Source organism: Sarcophilus harrisii, chromosome 3 (genome assembly GCF_902635505.1).
Source record: "Sarcophilus harrisii chromosome 3, mSarHar1.11, whole genome shotgun sequence".
In the NCBI taxonomy this organism is placed as follows: Eukaryota; Metazoa; Chordata; class Mammalia; order Dasyuromorphia; family Dasyuridae; genus Sarcophilus; species Sarcophilus harrisii.
Window position 1 is genome coordinate 293,181,357 of NC_045428.1, and position 17,906 is coordinate 293,199,262.

General features: G+C 34.1%; 1 protein-coding gene across 2 annotated transcripts in view; it reads right to left on the reverse strand.

The window, feature by feature from the left end:
* The window catches only part of CFAP44 (cilia and flagella associated protein 44), a 122,825-nt gene that overhangs the window by 48,299 nt on the left and 56,620 nt on the right, over positions 1–17,906 (reverse strand). For both annotated transcript variants that reach the window (XM_031959667.1, XM_031959668.1), the window contains exons 14-18: positions 17,114–17,224; positions 14,205–14,357; positions 9,564–9,821; positions 2,895–3,037; positions 291–561 (exon numbers count right to left, since the gene is read on the reverse strand). In XM_031959667.1, the coding sequence (XP_031815527.1) occupies positions 291–561; positions 2,895–3,037; positions 9,564–9,821; positions 14,205–14,357; positions 17,114–17,224 (936 nt within the window). The remainder of the gene's footprint in view (positions 1–290; positions 562–2,894; positions 3,038–9,563; positions 9,822–14,204; positions 14,358–17,113; positions 17,225–17,906) is intronic.

Below are 17,906 nucleotides of genomic sequence, written 5' to 3' on the forward strand. Positions count from 1 at the left end.
CACAATCACAGAGCCTGCAGTTCTGATCCAGATTAACAATGTAATTGGAAAAGTTTTTTTTAATAAATTAAAAATACAATACAACATAGATGGTGTTAATGTGTAGTTTTCTAAGTCCATATGAGTCCATGGAGATGGATCCCTTTCTATTTGAGTCTAACAGCATTGTATCAGATCACCTGAATGCTCAATGCCAATGACTTAAAGTAAAAGTCTGCAAAGACTAACTACTTTACAAAGAAACTCTAAAGTTTAGAAGAGTTTGAGGTATTTTTTGTAAGGTTACATACCTTGGGAGTGGGCACTGTGGCTTTGAGACCTTCCTCAAGTTCTTCTTCAGACAGGATGTTAAAGACAAAGATATTGCCATCTGCTCCACAACTCACCACAAAACGGTCATCATAGCTAGGATATAAGGCTTCGATTTGTCCATAATCATTGTCGTGGATACTGAAGTCCCAGTAGTTTTGCATATCGGTCAGTTTTAAGCTTTTATTCTTTAGGATGTAAACCCTAATCTGTCCCTTTTGCATCCCGCAAAACATCATCATTTTGGAAAGGCTAGAAAAGAAACCAAAAATAAATCATTATGAGTGATATTCTTCAAATTGCTTATCTTCTAATGAATTAAGAAAATATTAACAATAACCAAATTAAGAAGTAGTAAATAGGAAAATGAGAACAAAACTGAGACTTTTGAGTTACTAATCCTGGTCATCAATTTTCCAGGCACTTAAAGCACTTACTATGTGTAAGAACCTATGCTGGCTACTTGGGGAGACTAATTTTTTTTTAAAGAACAGTTCCTATTCTACAGATAGTTCCATTCTGTTGGATGAGCTAACATTCTCCTGGATTGTAAAATGATTCTATATATTCTCCTTCTGATGACAACCTCACAAGTCGTGGTTATTCTACATGTGTGGCTATTCTCATTTCACTGATGAGGAAACTGAGGCTCCTAAAAAGAGCTACCAAAGGTCACCTAGCTAATGAACTCAAATGGATCTGTGATCTTATTGATTTTATGCAGATTAGACATAACCCATCCACATCTGCTCACCCGGTTTCCTCCCAGAAGTTCACCATGTGGCCACGTTCCTAGGTAGTACATTTGCAAATTACCGAGGTACCGTTTTTCCTCTACTTTTACCCTTAGTAAGGAGAGGACTCGAAAATAATGGAATAAAATAATAAATAAGAATGCATTTTTATTTATTTATGCTTCCCTATTCTATATTTGACAGCATGATCAAAAATCGATCACATTTCTTATTGAGAATACTGATTTTTAGTCAAAGTACCTCTAGCAGTAGGTAAAAAATAAGATGATCAGGGCAACTAGGTGGCACAGTGGATAGAGCACCAGTCCTGAAGTCAGGAGAATCTGAGTTCAAATCTGACCTCAGACACATAATACTTCCTAGTTGTGTGACCCTGGGTAAATTATTTAACCCCAAATGTCTCAGCAAATAAATAAAATAAAATAATCTCTTTAACAGTTGATGAGGAGATTCTGTAAGAAATGACCAACAGGATGATTTCAGAAAGGCCTGAAGAGACTTACACGAACTGATGCTGAGTGAAATGAGCAGGACCAGGAGATCATTATATACTTCAACAACAATATTATATGATGACCAGTTCTGATGGACCTGGCCATCCTCAGCAACGAGATCAACCAAATCATTTCCAATGGAGCAGTATTGAACTGAACCAGCCAGAGAAAGAACTCTGGGAGATGACTAAAAAACCATTACATTGAATTCCCAATCCCTATATTTATGCCCACCTGCATTTTTGATTTCCTTCACAAGCTAATTGTATAATATTTCAAAGTCTGATTCTTTTTGTACAGCAAAATAACGTTTTGGTCATGTATACTTATTGTGTATCTAATTTATATTTTAATGTATTTAACATCTACTGGTCATCCTGCCATCTAGGGGAGGGGGTGGGGAACAAGAAGGTTTGGAATTGGAACAAGAGGTTTGGCAATTGTTAATGCTGTAAAGCTACCCATGCATATAACCTGTAAATAAAAGGCTATTAAATAAAAAAAAAGTTGATGAGGTTTCACAATTCTATGAAATTATATATGCCAACTCTGAAAAAAAGATATTTAACCAGCACTTTACAGCTAAAGAAATTTTTTTCTCCTTTGTTACATCAGTTGATCCTTACAAGACTCCTGTGAGGTTGAACTATTGAAGGAATGACTATTTTTTATTTTACAGATGAGAAAACTGAAGCTCAAAGATAAGAAGAAATTTCTTTGAGGCCATATAGGTCATCAATAAGTAAGGTAGGATTCCAATCCAGGCGTCTATTCCTAAATTTCAAGTACTCTTTTCATTACAAAATGATTATTATAAGAGTGGTGTATAAAAAGTTCAAGTGACATAATTTCCTGATAATTAATCATTTTATTCATCATGCTAGCATATAATTAATAAAAGAAGTCAATGACACTCTCAATTTACCAAAGATCCCTTGTGGAACCCGCTGAATGCTTATATGCCCTCAGAAGAGTGGATGTTCCTGATGGCAATTGACTCTGATTGATTAATAAGAAATGAGAGAATGAATATTATAATGAGAAGAGGACCTATTCCAATGAGGGGCTGGGGGATTGTGACTTTGATCACATCACTTACTTCTAAATCACTCCCACTTTGGGTGGACAAAGTGTCTACCATTATCTACCCAAACATTTCACCTTGGTCAGAATTCACCTTACACCAAATTGTTTTTAAGGTTTTTTAGTTGGGTGAAGCAACAATTCTACCTAAATAAGATAATAAGGGTGAGTTCTGGGGAAAGGGCAGGGATCTCCCTGATAATTTGTTATTTAATAATCATTTCTTTCATCAAAGGGAAAAAAATCTGTTTACCTGAAACTGATAACTCGAATGGGATTGTCATCTGCATTTTCTACAAAGCGAAAATCAAAGGGCTCATCTTGCTGCTCCTCCATTGTTTTTTCTGAGTTAACTGGAAACTTGCAGTGATAAAGAAAACCAGAATCATACCCACCCTAGGAAAGAGATGCAAAAGTAAGTCTGGAAAAAGGACTATACATTCAGTCACATGTGATCAGAGAAGAATTTATCTGGTCAACAAGTATCTATCAAATGTCTACTATGTGTCAGTCAAGTCAGCAAACACTTGTTAAGCACCTACCACATTAGTTAAGTACCTACTACAGTGGGCTAAGTCTTGGGAATACAAAGAAAGGCAAAATAAAAAAAGTATTTGCTTTCAAGGAGTGTTAGCTTCTTGGATAGCTTTTATATAAAACTCTTATCAATACATTCAATGCAAATACTTTATTTCCATTTGCCAGGTAAACATTCAATCATCTGCTATTTTCATGCTGTTCGTTATCTATCACCATTACAATAAAAGAACAATAATAATCAAAATACTTATTACTGACTGTCCAATGACGATGAGCATTTCTGTTCACAAACTTCTATGAGAGTTAAAAAGAGATGGAATTAAATCCAAGGCTGAATTTGCATGGCTTTGATTCAGATTATTTATAAACAGATAAAAAAGGAAATCTGTGTTTTTCTTGTTCAATTGATTCAGCTGTGTCTGATTTTTTGTGACCACATTTGGTATTTTCTTGACAAAGATACTAAAGTGCTTTTCATTTCCTTCTCCAGCTCATTTACAGGTAAAAAATTGAGGTAAACAGAGTTAAGTGATTTGCTAGATTTGAACTCAGGAAGACGAGTGTGCCTAACTTCAGACATAGTACTCTATCTACTGGGTCACTTAGATGCCCCCCAAATGATAATATATCTAAAATAGATCTGGCATAAAATTTAGTGGGGAGGGGTAAGGCAGAAAGAGGGTGATGAAAACTGAAAAAGGAAGACACATTGAGATTATCACAACAATGGCAGAAATGGTTAACTTTAAGTATTTAAAATGATTAGTAATAAAATAAATCCATTTGCAGTATGTGGATGTACAAAACTAATAAATGTTGTAAAAGCCATTATCTCACCCCTGAACAGCAAGCACTTTTCAGTCTCATGAAAGAAGGGGAATCATTGCTAGCTCCCTTTACCAAACTTTCAAGCAATCATAATTCCATGATGTCATTTATTCTGTTCTATTCTATGTTTTGTACTCCCCAAAAACTCCCCCCCCAAAAAAACCCCAAGCAAAAGGACAATTTCCCTTAAATAGGATCTATTTAAGGGAAATTGTCCTTTTGCTCAGGGTCTTTGGCATATATGGAGTCAATCCATTAATGTATTTATTGATAGGTATTATGCCCTGGCTAATAAATGCTATCTTGCTTTGAGATCAGCCTCAGTTTACCCTTTTGTTAAGATTAAAATACAACAGATAGTGATAGTAGTGGAATGGGGAGATAAAATATGCCCCCCACCATATCCTTATTCTATTGGGCCCAAGTGGAACAAATTTTCCACAAAGGAAGAGAGACTGTTAGGGACTCTATGGCGATAATTGACTTTTTCTCTATTCACAACAGTACCAGATCTTCTCCTGCCAAAAAGAATGAGTGTTATATGACTTTTGTGATACTTTAAAAAAATTCCCATTAATTTCCATAACCAAAAACACTTTCAAATATTTGAGCATGTAGTACAATGCCTGGCATTGAATATGTGTTAACTGAACTAAACTGAAATACACAACAAAAGAAGGGTTAACAGATGGGACATCAAACTACAAACATTTATTACAACTTGGGTTTTTTAACGTATACATTTACTTTAATAAGGTACTAACAAAATTATAATGTTCGAATCCTTTTCTGAACTTTGTTTCCATATTCTTCTTCAGACTTAGTGGCTGTGTTTTCCCATTATTTACACCTTCAGTTTGTGTAAAAATCCCCAAATTGCTGTGATTTTTCTTATTGATCTTTTTTATGATGCACTGAAAGTTCATTTTATTGATATACAATAATTGAATCAGCCATTCCCTAATCATTGGGCACATAGGTAATTTCTGGTAATAATTTTATGTAAATATGCTTTTTTTCTTGTCAGTAACATCCTTCAATTATAGCCTTAGGTAGGAGAATGACTGGTCCAAAATACATGAACAACTTTTAAGATCTCATCCTGTAATTTCACATCCTTTTTCAGTGACATGGAACCAATCCACAGCTGTAGCAGCTGTGAATAATGTGACAGCATCTTATTTTTCTGCAGCTGTGCCAAAGTTGAAAGTTATAATTTTTAACTCGTTGCTAATTTGATGGCTGTTTTGATTTACATTTCTCTGATTATCAGAGAATTTAAACACTTTTTGTTATTGTTATGAATGCTTTCTGTTGTTTATTTTGAAAATGCCTTATTTGTATGAACACTTAATTGCCAGGATTAACTCTTAGAAGATTGTATCAGTTCCTGCTAGAATTTAAATAGCAAACTTTTATCTTGAAGTTTATCATGAAGATTTTTTTCAGTATCTTTCTTTCCTTCTTAATTTATCGTGAAGATTTTTCTCATTCCTTCCTAATTTGGACATGTTACTTTTTATGATACAAAACCTGGCAAGTTGATGGTATTGCTTATTGTTGTCAAGCCATTTTATAGTTGTGCCCAATTCTTCATGGGCCAAATTGGAGTTCTCTTGGCAGAGATTTTCCTCACTTGACAGATGGGGAAACTAAGGCAAACAGAGTTAAGTGATTTATCCGAGGTCATATTAATGATAAAGACAAAAATCACATCAAAAATTATATAAAAAGAAATAGAAAAATCCTTTGACAAAGTATAAAATTTATTTCTGGGAAGGAACAAAAACATAAGAATCAATAAACTTTTTCCTTAATATGATAAGTAATAATAATAGCTACCATTTAAATAGAACTTAATACAATCTAGGTACTGTGCTAAGTGCTTTACAATTATTATATCATTTGATCCTCATAACAACCTTAGGGAGTAGCTGCCATTCGTATTCCCATTTTACAGATTAGGAAACTAAGGTAAACAGGTTAAGTATCTAATCCACCGTCACACACTCAGTATCTGAAACCAGACTTGAACTCAGGCCCAATGTCCTATCCAATGTACCATCTAACTGCCCCATCTCTGTTTAAACCAGAACCTGGTTTTATTTGTAATAGAGAAATATTTTCCAGTAAAAGATCAGGGTTAGTAAGGATGCCCATTTTCTCTGCTATTAGTCAACATAATTATAGAAATGCTGGCTATAGAAATAAGCTAAGAAAAAGAAATTGAGAGAAAAAGCACTGACAAAGGGGAAGCAAAATTGTTTCTGATTGTTTACTTAAAGAATCCTGGAGATGAAACAAAAAATTAACTGAAATAATCGAATCAGGATACAAAATTTGTCATGAAAAATCCTTGGCCTTTTGTATATTACTAACAAAAACCTAGCAAGAAGAGAAAGAAAAAGAAAATTCATAAAATAACTAATTAAAATAATTAGGAGACTATCAAGACATATTCAGGGTTTATATGACTGCAAATATAAAACATTGCTGAAATAAAGGAAGACAAATACTTATTAAGATATCAATCATTTATGATTGTGCTATTCCAATATAATAAAAAATGATGATACTACTGATTTAGTAGCATGCCAATCAAATTATAAAGACATTGAACAAAAGAACATAATAACAAAACTGGTCGAATAAAAGATGCTAAATTTAAAGTAAAATGATGGGGAAAAAATAGAGATAAAAAGGCCTAGCAATACCAGATATCAAGCTACACTATAGAAAGGAAGGAAAGGAAAGAAAGAGAAAAAGAAGGGAGGGAGGGAAAGAGGAAAGAAAGGGAGGAAAGGAAGGAAGAAAAAAGAAAGAAGGAAGGAAGAAAAAAGAAAGAAGGAAGGGAGGAAAGGAAGGAAAAAAAGAAGGAAGGAAGGAAAGAAGGAAGGAAGGAAGGAAAGAAAAAAGGAAGGAAGGAAGGAAGGATGAAAATAAAGGAGACTAGGAGATGTAGAGGGTCACAGACAGTGGCGGAACTCAGGGTGGGATATAAGACCCTTCAGCCTAGAGGGAACCTACTGATAGTGACTGGTTTGGCTTCTATCTCCCCTAAGGGCTCTCGGCCTTCCTGAGAAGTCAGGGGGTGGTGACAGTCTGTGTTGAGATTGAAGCAGAGTAATAGCAGGTGGAAGAGTGATATCTGGTAGCAAACTACATACAATATTAAGTTGTTCATGTGGTCCCACATGCACAGTATATATTGGGCGCATGCCCAGAGTTGTTTTGGTTAGATAAGCGTATTAGGGTACATAAGGGTGAAAGAACTTGGAATAAACGGATTCCGTTTTTCCACCATCCTGGGGAATCCTGTCTCATCACTCCTGCACAACATGGGGGCTCTAGAAAGCAGGACACAACAAGGAGGAAGTACCTTATTATGTTTATTTTTGGTTATGGTTATTTTTGTCACATAAGGGAGGAGAAGCAATCCATTGCCTTCAGGATTAACTTGATCTGGGATACATAGAAATGGTTCTAGTTGACCTCTGCCTATAAAGAAATTGGAGAAATTGAAGGCCCTGGGTACTGAGTCAGATCTTAAAAAACAGCATCAGAATTTTGAGGACTGTGATAATGAAGCTCTGGAAGATAAAGATAAATGAATGGCCTAGTTCTGAAACCCAGTAGTATCCTTAGGACAAAAGAGACCCTGGAGAAGTCATTGGATCCAAAGACTGGACATGAGTAATTATTGGCAACTTGGAGATGCTCATGTGTATGTGTGTGTGTGTGTCTGTGTCTGTGTCTGTGTCTGTATCTGTGTCTGCGTTGTGTGTGAATGAGTTAAGGATAGAGAATATGTCACTTAAATATAAACGACTTTATATCCTCAGTCTATAGTAATTCTCTTTACTGAAACCTTTCCTTCAATTTTTTGTTTTGCTTATTGCTATAGTTGGTAGCTCAAGACTACATAGAGTAGTAATCAAAGAGAGAATGGGCACCCTTGCTTTATACTACACACCGTGAAAACAGCTTCTACTTATGTTACTTATTAAAACAAATTTTTAGATTCAAACTGTGAGCTCCTTGAGAGCAAAAACTTTAATTTTTTTTGTTTGATTTGTTTTTATCTTAACAACAATGCCTGGCACATCATGGGTACATAATAAAAGATTTGATTTGATGAGATCAGTACAATGTTATAGGCACTCAGAAAGAAGAAAGCATTAGATATGAGTAAGATAACCCAGATCTAAATCCCAGCTCTGAACAAGATCTGTTACCTCTCTGAGTCTCAGATTCTTTTTCTGTAAAATAAGGTGCTTAGACTAGAGAATCTCTGAGATGCCTCCAGTATTAAATGCTCTGAGGCCCTCCTATCTATAAGAAATCCCTTTGATTTATTATGTTTCCTGTTTGTTGCAAGTATGTTTCAATATTGAAACATGTTTGCATTACTGGTGTAAATTTAACTTTATGATGATCAATCTTTCTTGATAAATTATTTGTCAACTATTTATTTAACATTTGTCTACAATTCTCTTTTTCATCCATAGCCCTAGTTGACTTGAGAATTAGGACAATGTTTGCTTTATTGGACAGAGCTGGATAAAAAAAGTAATGACTTCCTTTTTTAAAAATTCAGTTTTATGTAGTATGGGAATTATGTGTTATTTATTATATGATAATTGATTAGATTTATACCTTGAAGAAGAGGGCAACTAGGTGGTATAATGATAAAGTGCTGGGGTTGGATTTAGATCAAATCATTTTCCTGAGTTCAAATCTGGCCTCAGACGTAGTAGTTGTGTGATCCTGGGTTAGTTGTTTAACCCTTTTTGCCTCAGTTTCCTCATCTGTTAAAAGATGTGGAGAAGGAAATGGCAAACCACTCCAGTATCTTTTCCAAGAAAACCCCAAATGGCATCATGAAGATTTGGACATGACTAAAAAACAACTGAACAATAATTCTGAAACATCCAATTAAGGATTATTGTTAAATTCTTGCAACACACAATGTGGTTCATAATATTATCTTATATCATTATTTTAATTATTATTGACTGACAATCATAATTATCACAATAAAAACCTTCTTGAAGGCGGATGAAGATAATATTTTTTGACTAGAAAGATTAAGGAATAGATCTTTGGAAGCCATAACACAAAATTGCTGTGAGTTATAGTTTTGTAGTTGCTGAGTGGTTTCAGTCATGTTTGACTCTTTGCAACTTCATTGTGGATTTTCTTGGCAAAGATTCTAGTTTGACATTTCCTTTTCCAACTCATTTTGCAGAAAATGAAACTGAGGCAAAAAGGGTTAAAGGACATAGGGTCACACAGCTAGCAAGTGTCTAGACTGGATTTGAATTCAGGTTTTCCTAACTCCTTGTCCAACTCACTGCACCACTTAGCTACTCTTTATAATAAACATAATAATAAATGCTGTAACATTATAAATTAACATTCTTGGTGCTCAGATGTTGTTTAACATATATTCATATGTTAGAATCATAAATACTAAATTAAAAATGTATTGGAAGACAGTAGCTGTAAAATATGTTAGGACTGAACCAGAAAAATACAAAACCTTACAACTTACCAGAGAAATCCAGAAATTTTTTCGTACAGAGTAAAATCCACAGAGAATGGGACAAGGTTTCTCTGGAATAAAAATTCTAGGCAGGGGCTCTTCCTCCTCTTCTTCTTCCTCTTCTAAGGTTTCCTCTTCTTCTTCTTCCTCTTCACCTTCTGATTCTTCCAATTGTTTCTTCATTTGAAGCTGTAGCTTTCTTCTTTCTTCCTTCTCCTTCTCCTTCTCTTCCTTCTTTTTTCTTCTGCGTTCAATCTCTATGTCCCTCTAAAATGAAAGAAAACAAAATTAACTCATAGTTTACATCTATCAAATTTGAGTTTACTAAGCACAAACTATATGCATTTTATTAAGTGAAGAAAAAATTCCAAGTCCAGTGAGATCTCATTGATCACATGGTTTTTATTTTTTTTTTTAACTATTATTACTATGCATGGATAATGTGCAGGATAATGGAGTTGCCACCATGTAGGTCACTTTACCATTAGAAGTAACAAGGAGCCTCAACAAACCATTTCTGTTTTATCTCCCAGATCCTGGTGCTATAGAGAAATCTGCAAGGGTTCTATGTCAAATATGGGGAAGGTTGGATATAGTTTTTAATCAGTAGCTAATCACTACATATATTTTAAGACTCATCACAAAAAAAAAAATAAAAATGAAAAATCCCCATCCCAATTGTAATGAGACAATAATAATCCATAACATGTCTCCAGAACCTATGTTTTCAATTCCAGCAATGGAAAATTTTCAAATAGCCTGAAAACAAGATATTTTTCTATAATGTGTGGATACATTTGAAAATATCCTCTGAACTAAGGTGCCCCAACTTTTTTGTGGGCTTTGAGTTTTCAAATTTATGTTTTCAAACTAATTTAAATATGTGATTTCTACAGCAAGGATGGTTTGGTTCTAGCCAAAATGTTCAAACTATTTATGAACCACAGAATGGTCTGGATGGAATAAATATTCTTTATTTTGCTGCTTTCCTTTTCAGGCCTTTTCAGTGAATGATGAGATAGGGTAGTGCAGATTAGAAGAAAGGTTATAACAGAGGTGGTATGGAATGCATGTTTGGGATTGGAGGTTTTATTTAGTTTTGTCATAGTCTTGCATACATAAAGTATCTTTTTGAGAATTAAACTTAAATTGCATACAAACATGAACACAAGTATTTATATTCAATGATCAAAGTTGAAATTTATAATTATGCCCACTTTCTGATTGGAAATACTTGTGGAAGATTAGGATAGTGCTGGCAAATAGCATTTGAAGTTTGATCGTTTCTGGCCATATCATTCCCCTCATCAAAAATGTCTATGGCAAGAAGAGAGGGTTATGCTCTCTAATCTGTGAACCTTTGCAATGCCTACTTATAGTTGCTTTTTTTTCTAACATTTCAGATGGCTAGCATGTGTAATACTCCTGGCTTCAGTAAATAAAAGTTTGCAGGCAGTTTTTCCTATTACCCAAGTTTTTATTTGCTAACCTTTTTTCAGAAGTCTTTTTTTTTTTTTTTTTTTTTTTTTTTTTTGGTGATACAATTGGGGTTAAATGGCTTGCCCAGGCCACACAGCTAGTAAGTGTTAAGTGTCTGAGGCCTGTTTGAATTCAGGTTCTCCTGACTCCAGGGTCAATGTTAGATCCACTGTGCCATCTAGCTGCCACAGTTTGCTAATATTTTAAGTGTCTGTGGACTATAGGCAGTAGGGAAATGACCAGAGGCTCTGGTCCACTGACTAATTATCCCTGATGATACAATCAACTGATCAATTCTGACTGATCTATTAGAAGTCTGACACTACTTATTAAAAAAAAAAAGCTATAATCATATGTAATGGGGATAAACAAGAACCATTCCTAATAAGATCAGGGGTGAAACAAGGTTGCCCACTATCACCATTGCTATTCAATATTGTATTAGAAATGCTAGCTTTAGCAATAAAAGAAGAAAAAGAGATGAAAGGAATTAGAGTAGGTAATGAGGAAACCAAATTATCACTCTTTGCAGATGATATGATGGTATATTTAAAGAATCCCAGAAAGTCTACTAAAAAGCAATTAGAAATAATCCACAACTTTAGGAAAGTTGCAGGATATAAAATAAATCCACATAAATCATCAGCATTCTTGTACATCACTAACAAAATCCAACAGCAAGAGATACAAAGAGAAATTTCATTTAAAATAACTGTTGATAATATAAATATTTGGGAACTTATCTGCCAAAGGAAAGTCAGGAACTATATAAGCAAAACTACAAAATATTTTCCACACAACTAAAAGTAAGTTTAGTGGATCTAAAGTAAGATCTAATCAATTGGAAAAATATCAAGTATTCATGGATAGGTCTAGCAAATATAATGAAGATGACAATATTCCCAAAACTAATCTATTTATTTAGTGCTATACCAATCAAACTCCCAAGAAACTATTTTACTGAACTAGAAAAAAAAAACAACAAAATTATCTGAAAGAACAAAAGATCAAGAATTTCAAAGGAATTAATGAAGAGAAAATCAAATGAAAGTGGCCTAGCTGTACCAGATCTAAAATTATATTATAAAACAGGGTCAACAAAACTATTTGGTACTGGCTAAGAAATAGAGAAGTTGATCAGTGGAATAAGTTACGATCGCAGAATAAAATAGCCAACGATTATAACAATCTAGTATGTGAAAAACCCAAATGCCTAATCTTTTGGGATAAGAATTCACTATTTGACAAAAACTGCTGGGAACACTGGACACTAGTATGGCAGAAAGTAAGCACAGACCCATACCTAACATCATATACCAAAATAAGGTCAAAATGGGTTCATGATCTAGACATAAAGAATGATACTACAAACAAATTAGAAGAACATGGGATAGTTTACCTCTCAGATTTGTGGAGGAGGAAGGAATTTGTGACCAAAGAATTACTAGAGAGCATTATTGATCATTAAAATAGATAATTTTGATTATATTAAGTTTTAAAAGGTTTTGTACAAACAAAACTAATGCAGACAAGATTAGAAGGGAAACAAACTGGGAAGACTTTTTACATCCAAAAGATCTGATAAAGGCCTCATTTCTAAAATACATAGAGAATTGACTCAAATTTATAATAGTTCAAACCATTCCCCAATTGATAAGTGGTCAAAGGATATGAACAGACAATTTTCAGATGAAGAAATTGAAATTATTTGTAGCCACATGAAAAAGTGCTCCAAATCACTATTAATCAGAAAAATGCAAATTAATATGTAAATATATAAGCTATATCATATTGTACATATCATTTATACTATAATAACATACTATATGACATTATATTCATAGGGATTATTTTCAAGGGACCTAAATATTCCCCCTTTTAGAGACATACAAATAAAAATGGAAGACAACTAATATTAACTCTTTAAATTATGATGTCTCATATAAGTTATTACAACATTCTTTAGTGTGAAGCATCTTTTTAAATTATTCATAATTCACATTTCAAAAATGATAAAGGGAAATCATGATGGGGATCCTCCTTAGTTTTTTAATGACTTTAATACAGCCTCAAAAGCAAAGTTTTTATTGTTGCAATAAGGATATGGAGATGGTAGCTTGAATCAGGTATAATAGATCACTCAGAGCCAGAGAATTTAAAAAAACACTTCTTTTACTAAAATTATGTTCTAGTACCCTCAGGTAGGTGGCACAGCGGATAGGGTGCTTGGAAATCAGAAAGATTCATCTTCCTGTGTTAAAATCTGTCCTCAGATACTTACTAGATGTGTGATCCCAGGTAAGTCACTTCATCAGGTTTGGCTCAGTTTCCCCATATGTAAAATTAATATATGCTGCCCTGGTTTCCAGCCTGCACTAGATGAGTAATAAGAACAATTCCCTGATCTGTAAATATTGAGCCACTTCCTAATTCTAGTGCATTCCTTCTGTTAATTACTTCCTATTTCTTCTGTATGTATATATATATTCATGTATGTATATATACATATTCATGTATATATATATATCTTGTTTGTATATATTGTCCTGGATATATCTTATTCATATTTTACTTCTTTTATCCTCCATCACATTTTTGAGGGGCTATTTTTTTTTAACACAATGCCTGGTACTTAATGCTAACTGACTGAATGGAGGATCATGTGTGTTCTGAATCAGAGTTAAAGACTTTGGGATGACACATAAAACTTGGGTATCCCTTGGTAGCTCCCTTGGAAATCTCTGTCTGAAAATTCCTCTATGAAAGGTAGAGGAGGGCACCCCATCTGAGGGAGGACAAGGATCAAAGGACCATTTAGACTGCAGGGATCTTCAAACTTTTTAAATAGGGGGCCAGTTCACTGTCCCTCAGACTATTGGATGGCCGGACTATAGTAAAAACAAAAACTTTGTTTTGTGGGCCTTTAAATAAAGAAACTTCATAGCCCTGGGTGAAGAGGATAAATGTCCTCAGCTGCTGCATCTGGCCCGTGGGCCATAGTTTAAGGACCCCTGATAGAGTTTGCCGTATCATTCTAAGGCACTGATTCTTCAGAAAATCCTGCCAACTACCATCCTTTCTATTAGGATAATATTCAAGTTTACCAAAATTTGGTCCCTTAAAGAAAAGGGAGAAACTAGCAATATTATGTTTCACAGGGACATTCTGTACCAGGATCCTTGATTTGATGCTCAGGAAATGAAAACATTTTATAGGCAGGTCTTTAATTTCAAAGGTTGGTAAAGAGTCTGTATCCTTGATTGGTGGAACAGGAACTTCAAGGACATAGCCATTTTCACACAAAATCAAGAGAAAACTTTCTTCCTAGAAGGGAGAAAAAAAGCAAAAACACAAAGAAATTTTTTTAATATCACCTTATCACAAAAAAATATTAGCCTGGTTAACTTGTACCATCACACCTTAAAATACAATAAGATATATGATCACTTCAGCATAAGTTCACATTTTTCATATAAAAATTTATATTAAATTTCTATATAAATTTTTTCAACATAATTTCTATTAAAATGAGGACAATTATTTGGCATATTAAATAAGAATACTAGATCTGGAGTTAGAAAAACCTGAGTGCAAATCTGACCTCAGAATTTATATATGACCCTGGGCAAGACACTTAACTCTCTTTGTCTTAATTCCCTCAACTGTAAAATCAGCTTGAGAAGGAAATGGCAGACCACTATAGTTTCTCTGCCAAGAAAACTCCAAATGGGATCCCAAAAAGTAGTTCATAACTGAACAACAATAACTATGATTAGATGAAACCAGAAAACATAAGGAAGGTGCCACTAAATAAACAACAGATTTTTTTCAGATAGGCAAATGGAAATTAGCAGAGCTGGTTTCATTATGTAACCAAAGGAAACAAGAAATACTATTTCCTGGGATACTTGTTCATAAGATTTTACAATGATCATGATAAGCATAAATAAATAGATCATGAAGATACAGAAGTAGAGAAATTCTGTGAAGAACTTAACCAGCCTCTTCAAAGTGCATCAAAGCATAGCTTAAGAAGTCTTCAACAGTTTCAATGGAAAGGTTATCAAGGACAACAATAAAAAAAATTCTTAGATAATATGACATGATCAAGAAATAAATGAGGCCAAAGGTCCACAGACTATTCAGAGTACCTATACATACATATATATATATATATATATATATATATATATATATATATTGATTGAAGTCTTGGTAGATCTAGTGAAAGAAAAAGAAGGAAGGAAGGAAGGAAGGAAGCGAGGGAAGGAGAGAGGAAGGGAAGAAGGAAGAGAGAAAGAGGGGAAGGGAGGGAGGGAAAGAAGGGAGGGAAAGAGGGAGAGAGAGAGAGGGAAGAGAAGAAGGGAAGAAGGAAAGGAAGGAAGAGAGGGGGAGAAAGAAAGGAAGGAAGAGAAGGGAAGAAGAAAAGAGGGAAGGAAGGAAGAAGGAAAGAAGGAAGGAAGAAAGGAAAAAGGAAAGTAGGAAGGAAGGAAGAAAAGGAGGGAGGGAGGGAGGAAAAAAGGAAGGGAGAGAGAAAAAAAGAGAAATTTATTTTAACAAACAGTAAAGAATTCATTATTAATTTCAGTCATTTCAGAACATTTATGAATTCACCGTTTTAGATTATTGATTGATTAGAGCAATACTCAAACACAATATTAAATCAGAAAGAAAAGTTTTAAAAAATGGAAAATAGAAAAAAGTAAAGACCCTGCCTCTAGTTATCATTAATTCTCTTAGAAGTTTAATCATCCTAAAATAGTTGTTGCAATGAGGAGGCCAAAAGAGGCCTCAAATAATGCCAGTCAAAAATGCCTGATCTTCCTGCCAAGTGGAGAGATTTGATTGTTAAACTAATATCTCTGACTTTGCTTTATCACTTACCTCTACTGGATTTTAATTCTTTCATTTGAAAAATTTAGGGGGTTGTATTAAGTGACATGAGAGGTCTTTTTGAGCTCTAGATCCATGGGTCTATGATCCAATTTAGGATATAACCTCAATTACAAAACATCATGGAAACAGATGGAAAAATATCAATAGTTTTATCTCACAAGGCAGAAAAAACAAGTTTGGTGTGATTTCAAGTTAAGCTGTTTACATATACAAACTGCTATACATAAAATCTGGAAGGTATTTCATCTGTGATAGGTATCTCACATGCAAAATTGTTTTATTAACAAATAAATGTGAAATGCAACAGATCTGCCAGGTCACATTTCTGTTGCGATTTATTCTCATTGATGGCAATGGAACTACCGGTATAGGATTCTAACATCTCAGTACTTGATGGACTATGTGAGAAAGTGGAAATGATATTTAAGAAATCGATGGAGCTAGGAAGAATGTGATTTCTATCAAATAGACATAGAAGGATTACATTTTGAAGATGATATAATGTTAAAGATGCTCAGGGATCTACTTTCAAGATATCTCAGAGTAGAAGAATTAATGAGAATAGAAAAGAACGCAGAAAATATTTCCATCATTACCACCCCTCTGCAAGGTGACTGAGAAGACATCAGTTAGCAACAACCAATCCTATGGCAATTTTATTATTTCTACAAAATTCACCTAATAATGAATTAGAAAAATAGCAAAGGAATGACAGAGGGCTCTGAGATAAACAATACTTCTCTCAAGTAAGTGTTCAAAGCAGTTTGTATACTAACTCAAAAATTCTAATATTTCTTTGTGTTGGTGAATATCGTTGCCTCTACTTTTCAGTTAAGTAACCCAATTAAGTCAGTGTAGAGCAGGGATGAGGAACTTTTTTCTTTTCTGCCAAGGGCCATGTGGATATTTATAAAATCATTAGCTGGCCATGCAAAATTATCAGTTTATAGAATTCAAGGATCAGAGGTTGTTGGAGCTAGCTTTCAGCTCATCATCACCTGCAGTTGCCTTGGCAGGGTCAGACCAAATGATTTCACAGGCCTTATATGGCCCACAGGCCAGATGTTCTTCACTCTAGTGTAAAGTAACAGATTTTAGATTCAGTGCTTTATTCATCAGACCCACCTCCCCTTTCCTCTATTCAAATGGGTATTTTGGAAAAAGAAATATACTCATTAACTTACATGAGACTTTGGAGTCCATGTTAACTTTGTAACAGGCCCAGGAACATTAATATAACCAATTGGTTCATACTCTTTGCCCACAGTAAAGAAGAAAACAGTTTTATCTTTACTCTGTGAAAAAAAAAAACAGCAAAAATACAGTTGTTAGTTTAAATATATATTTGCAGTGAATAAAGACATTTTGCAAGGGTACATTTATGCACTTTTGATGATGTTTTCATTGCTTAATTAGTTTCACAAAAATCGAGGGAAGAACTAAGACCAGCAAATGAGAATTAGAGGAAAGTGGATAGATTTGGTTTGCAATCAAGGAAAAGCTTCCTAACAGTTACAGCTGTCTGAAATAGAATAGGCTGGCTTCTGTAAGAATGAATTTCCTATCACTGAAAATGCTCAAGAAAAGCGTGCATGATCAGAATTTTAAGAGACTTGAGAGCTCTTCTAAGAAATCTGAGATGAGGAACAGAAGATTCTTGCATTCTATGGAAGACTCAACTAGAAGACCTGCAAGATGATCCCTTCCAACCCTAAGATTCTATGACATGCTCTCTTTATTGTTGCATAAAGAACTTAGACAATTGACCTATCAGCAGTTCTTTAAGAAATAAATTATTTTCTCGGAAAGCATGGATATTAATTGTGTCAACAGTCTCTTTCATGATTCTCAGCTAAAAAAAAATCTATTCATTCTAAATAAAAGGTAACATTATAATCCAAGTAGAAAAGCCAGTTTAATCTTTAGTGGGAAATCTAAATTCGAAGGAAGTATAGACCCAGTAAGATTTAGTCTATT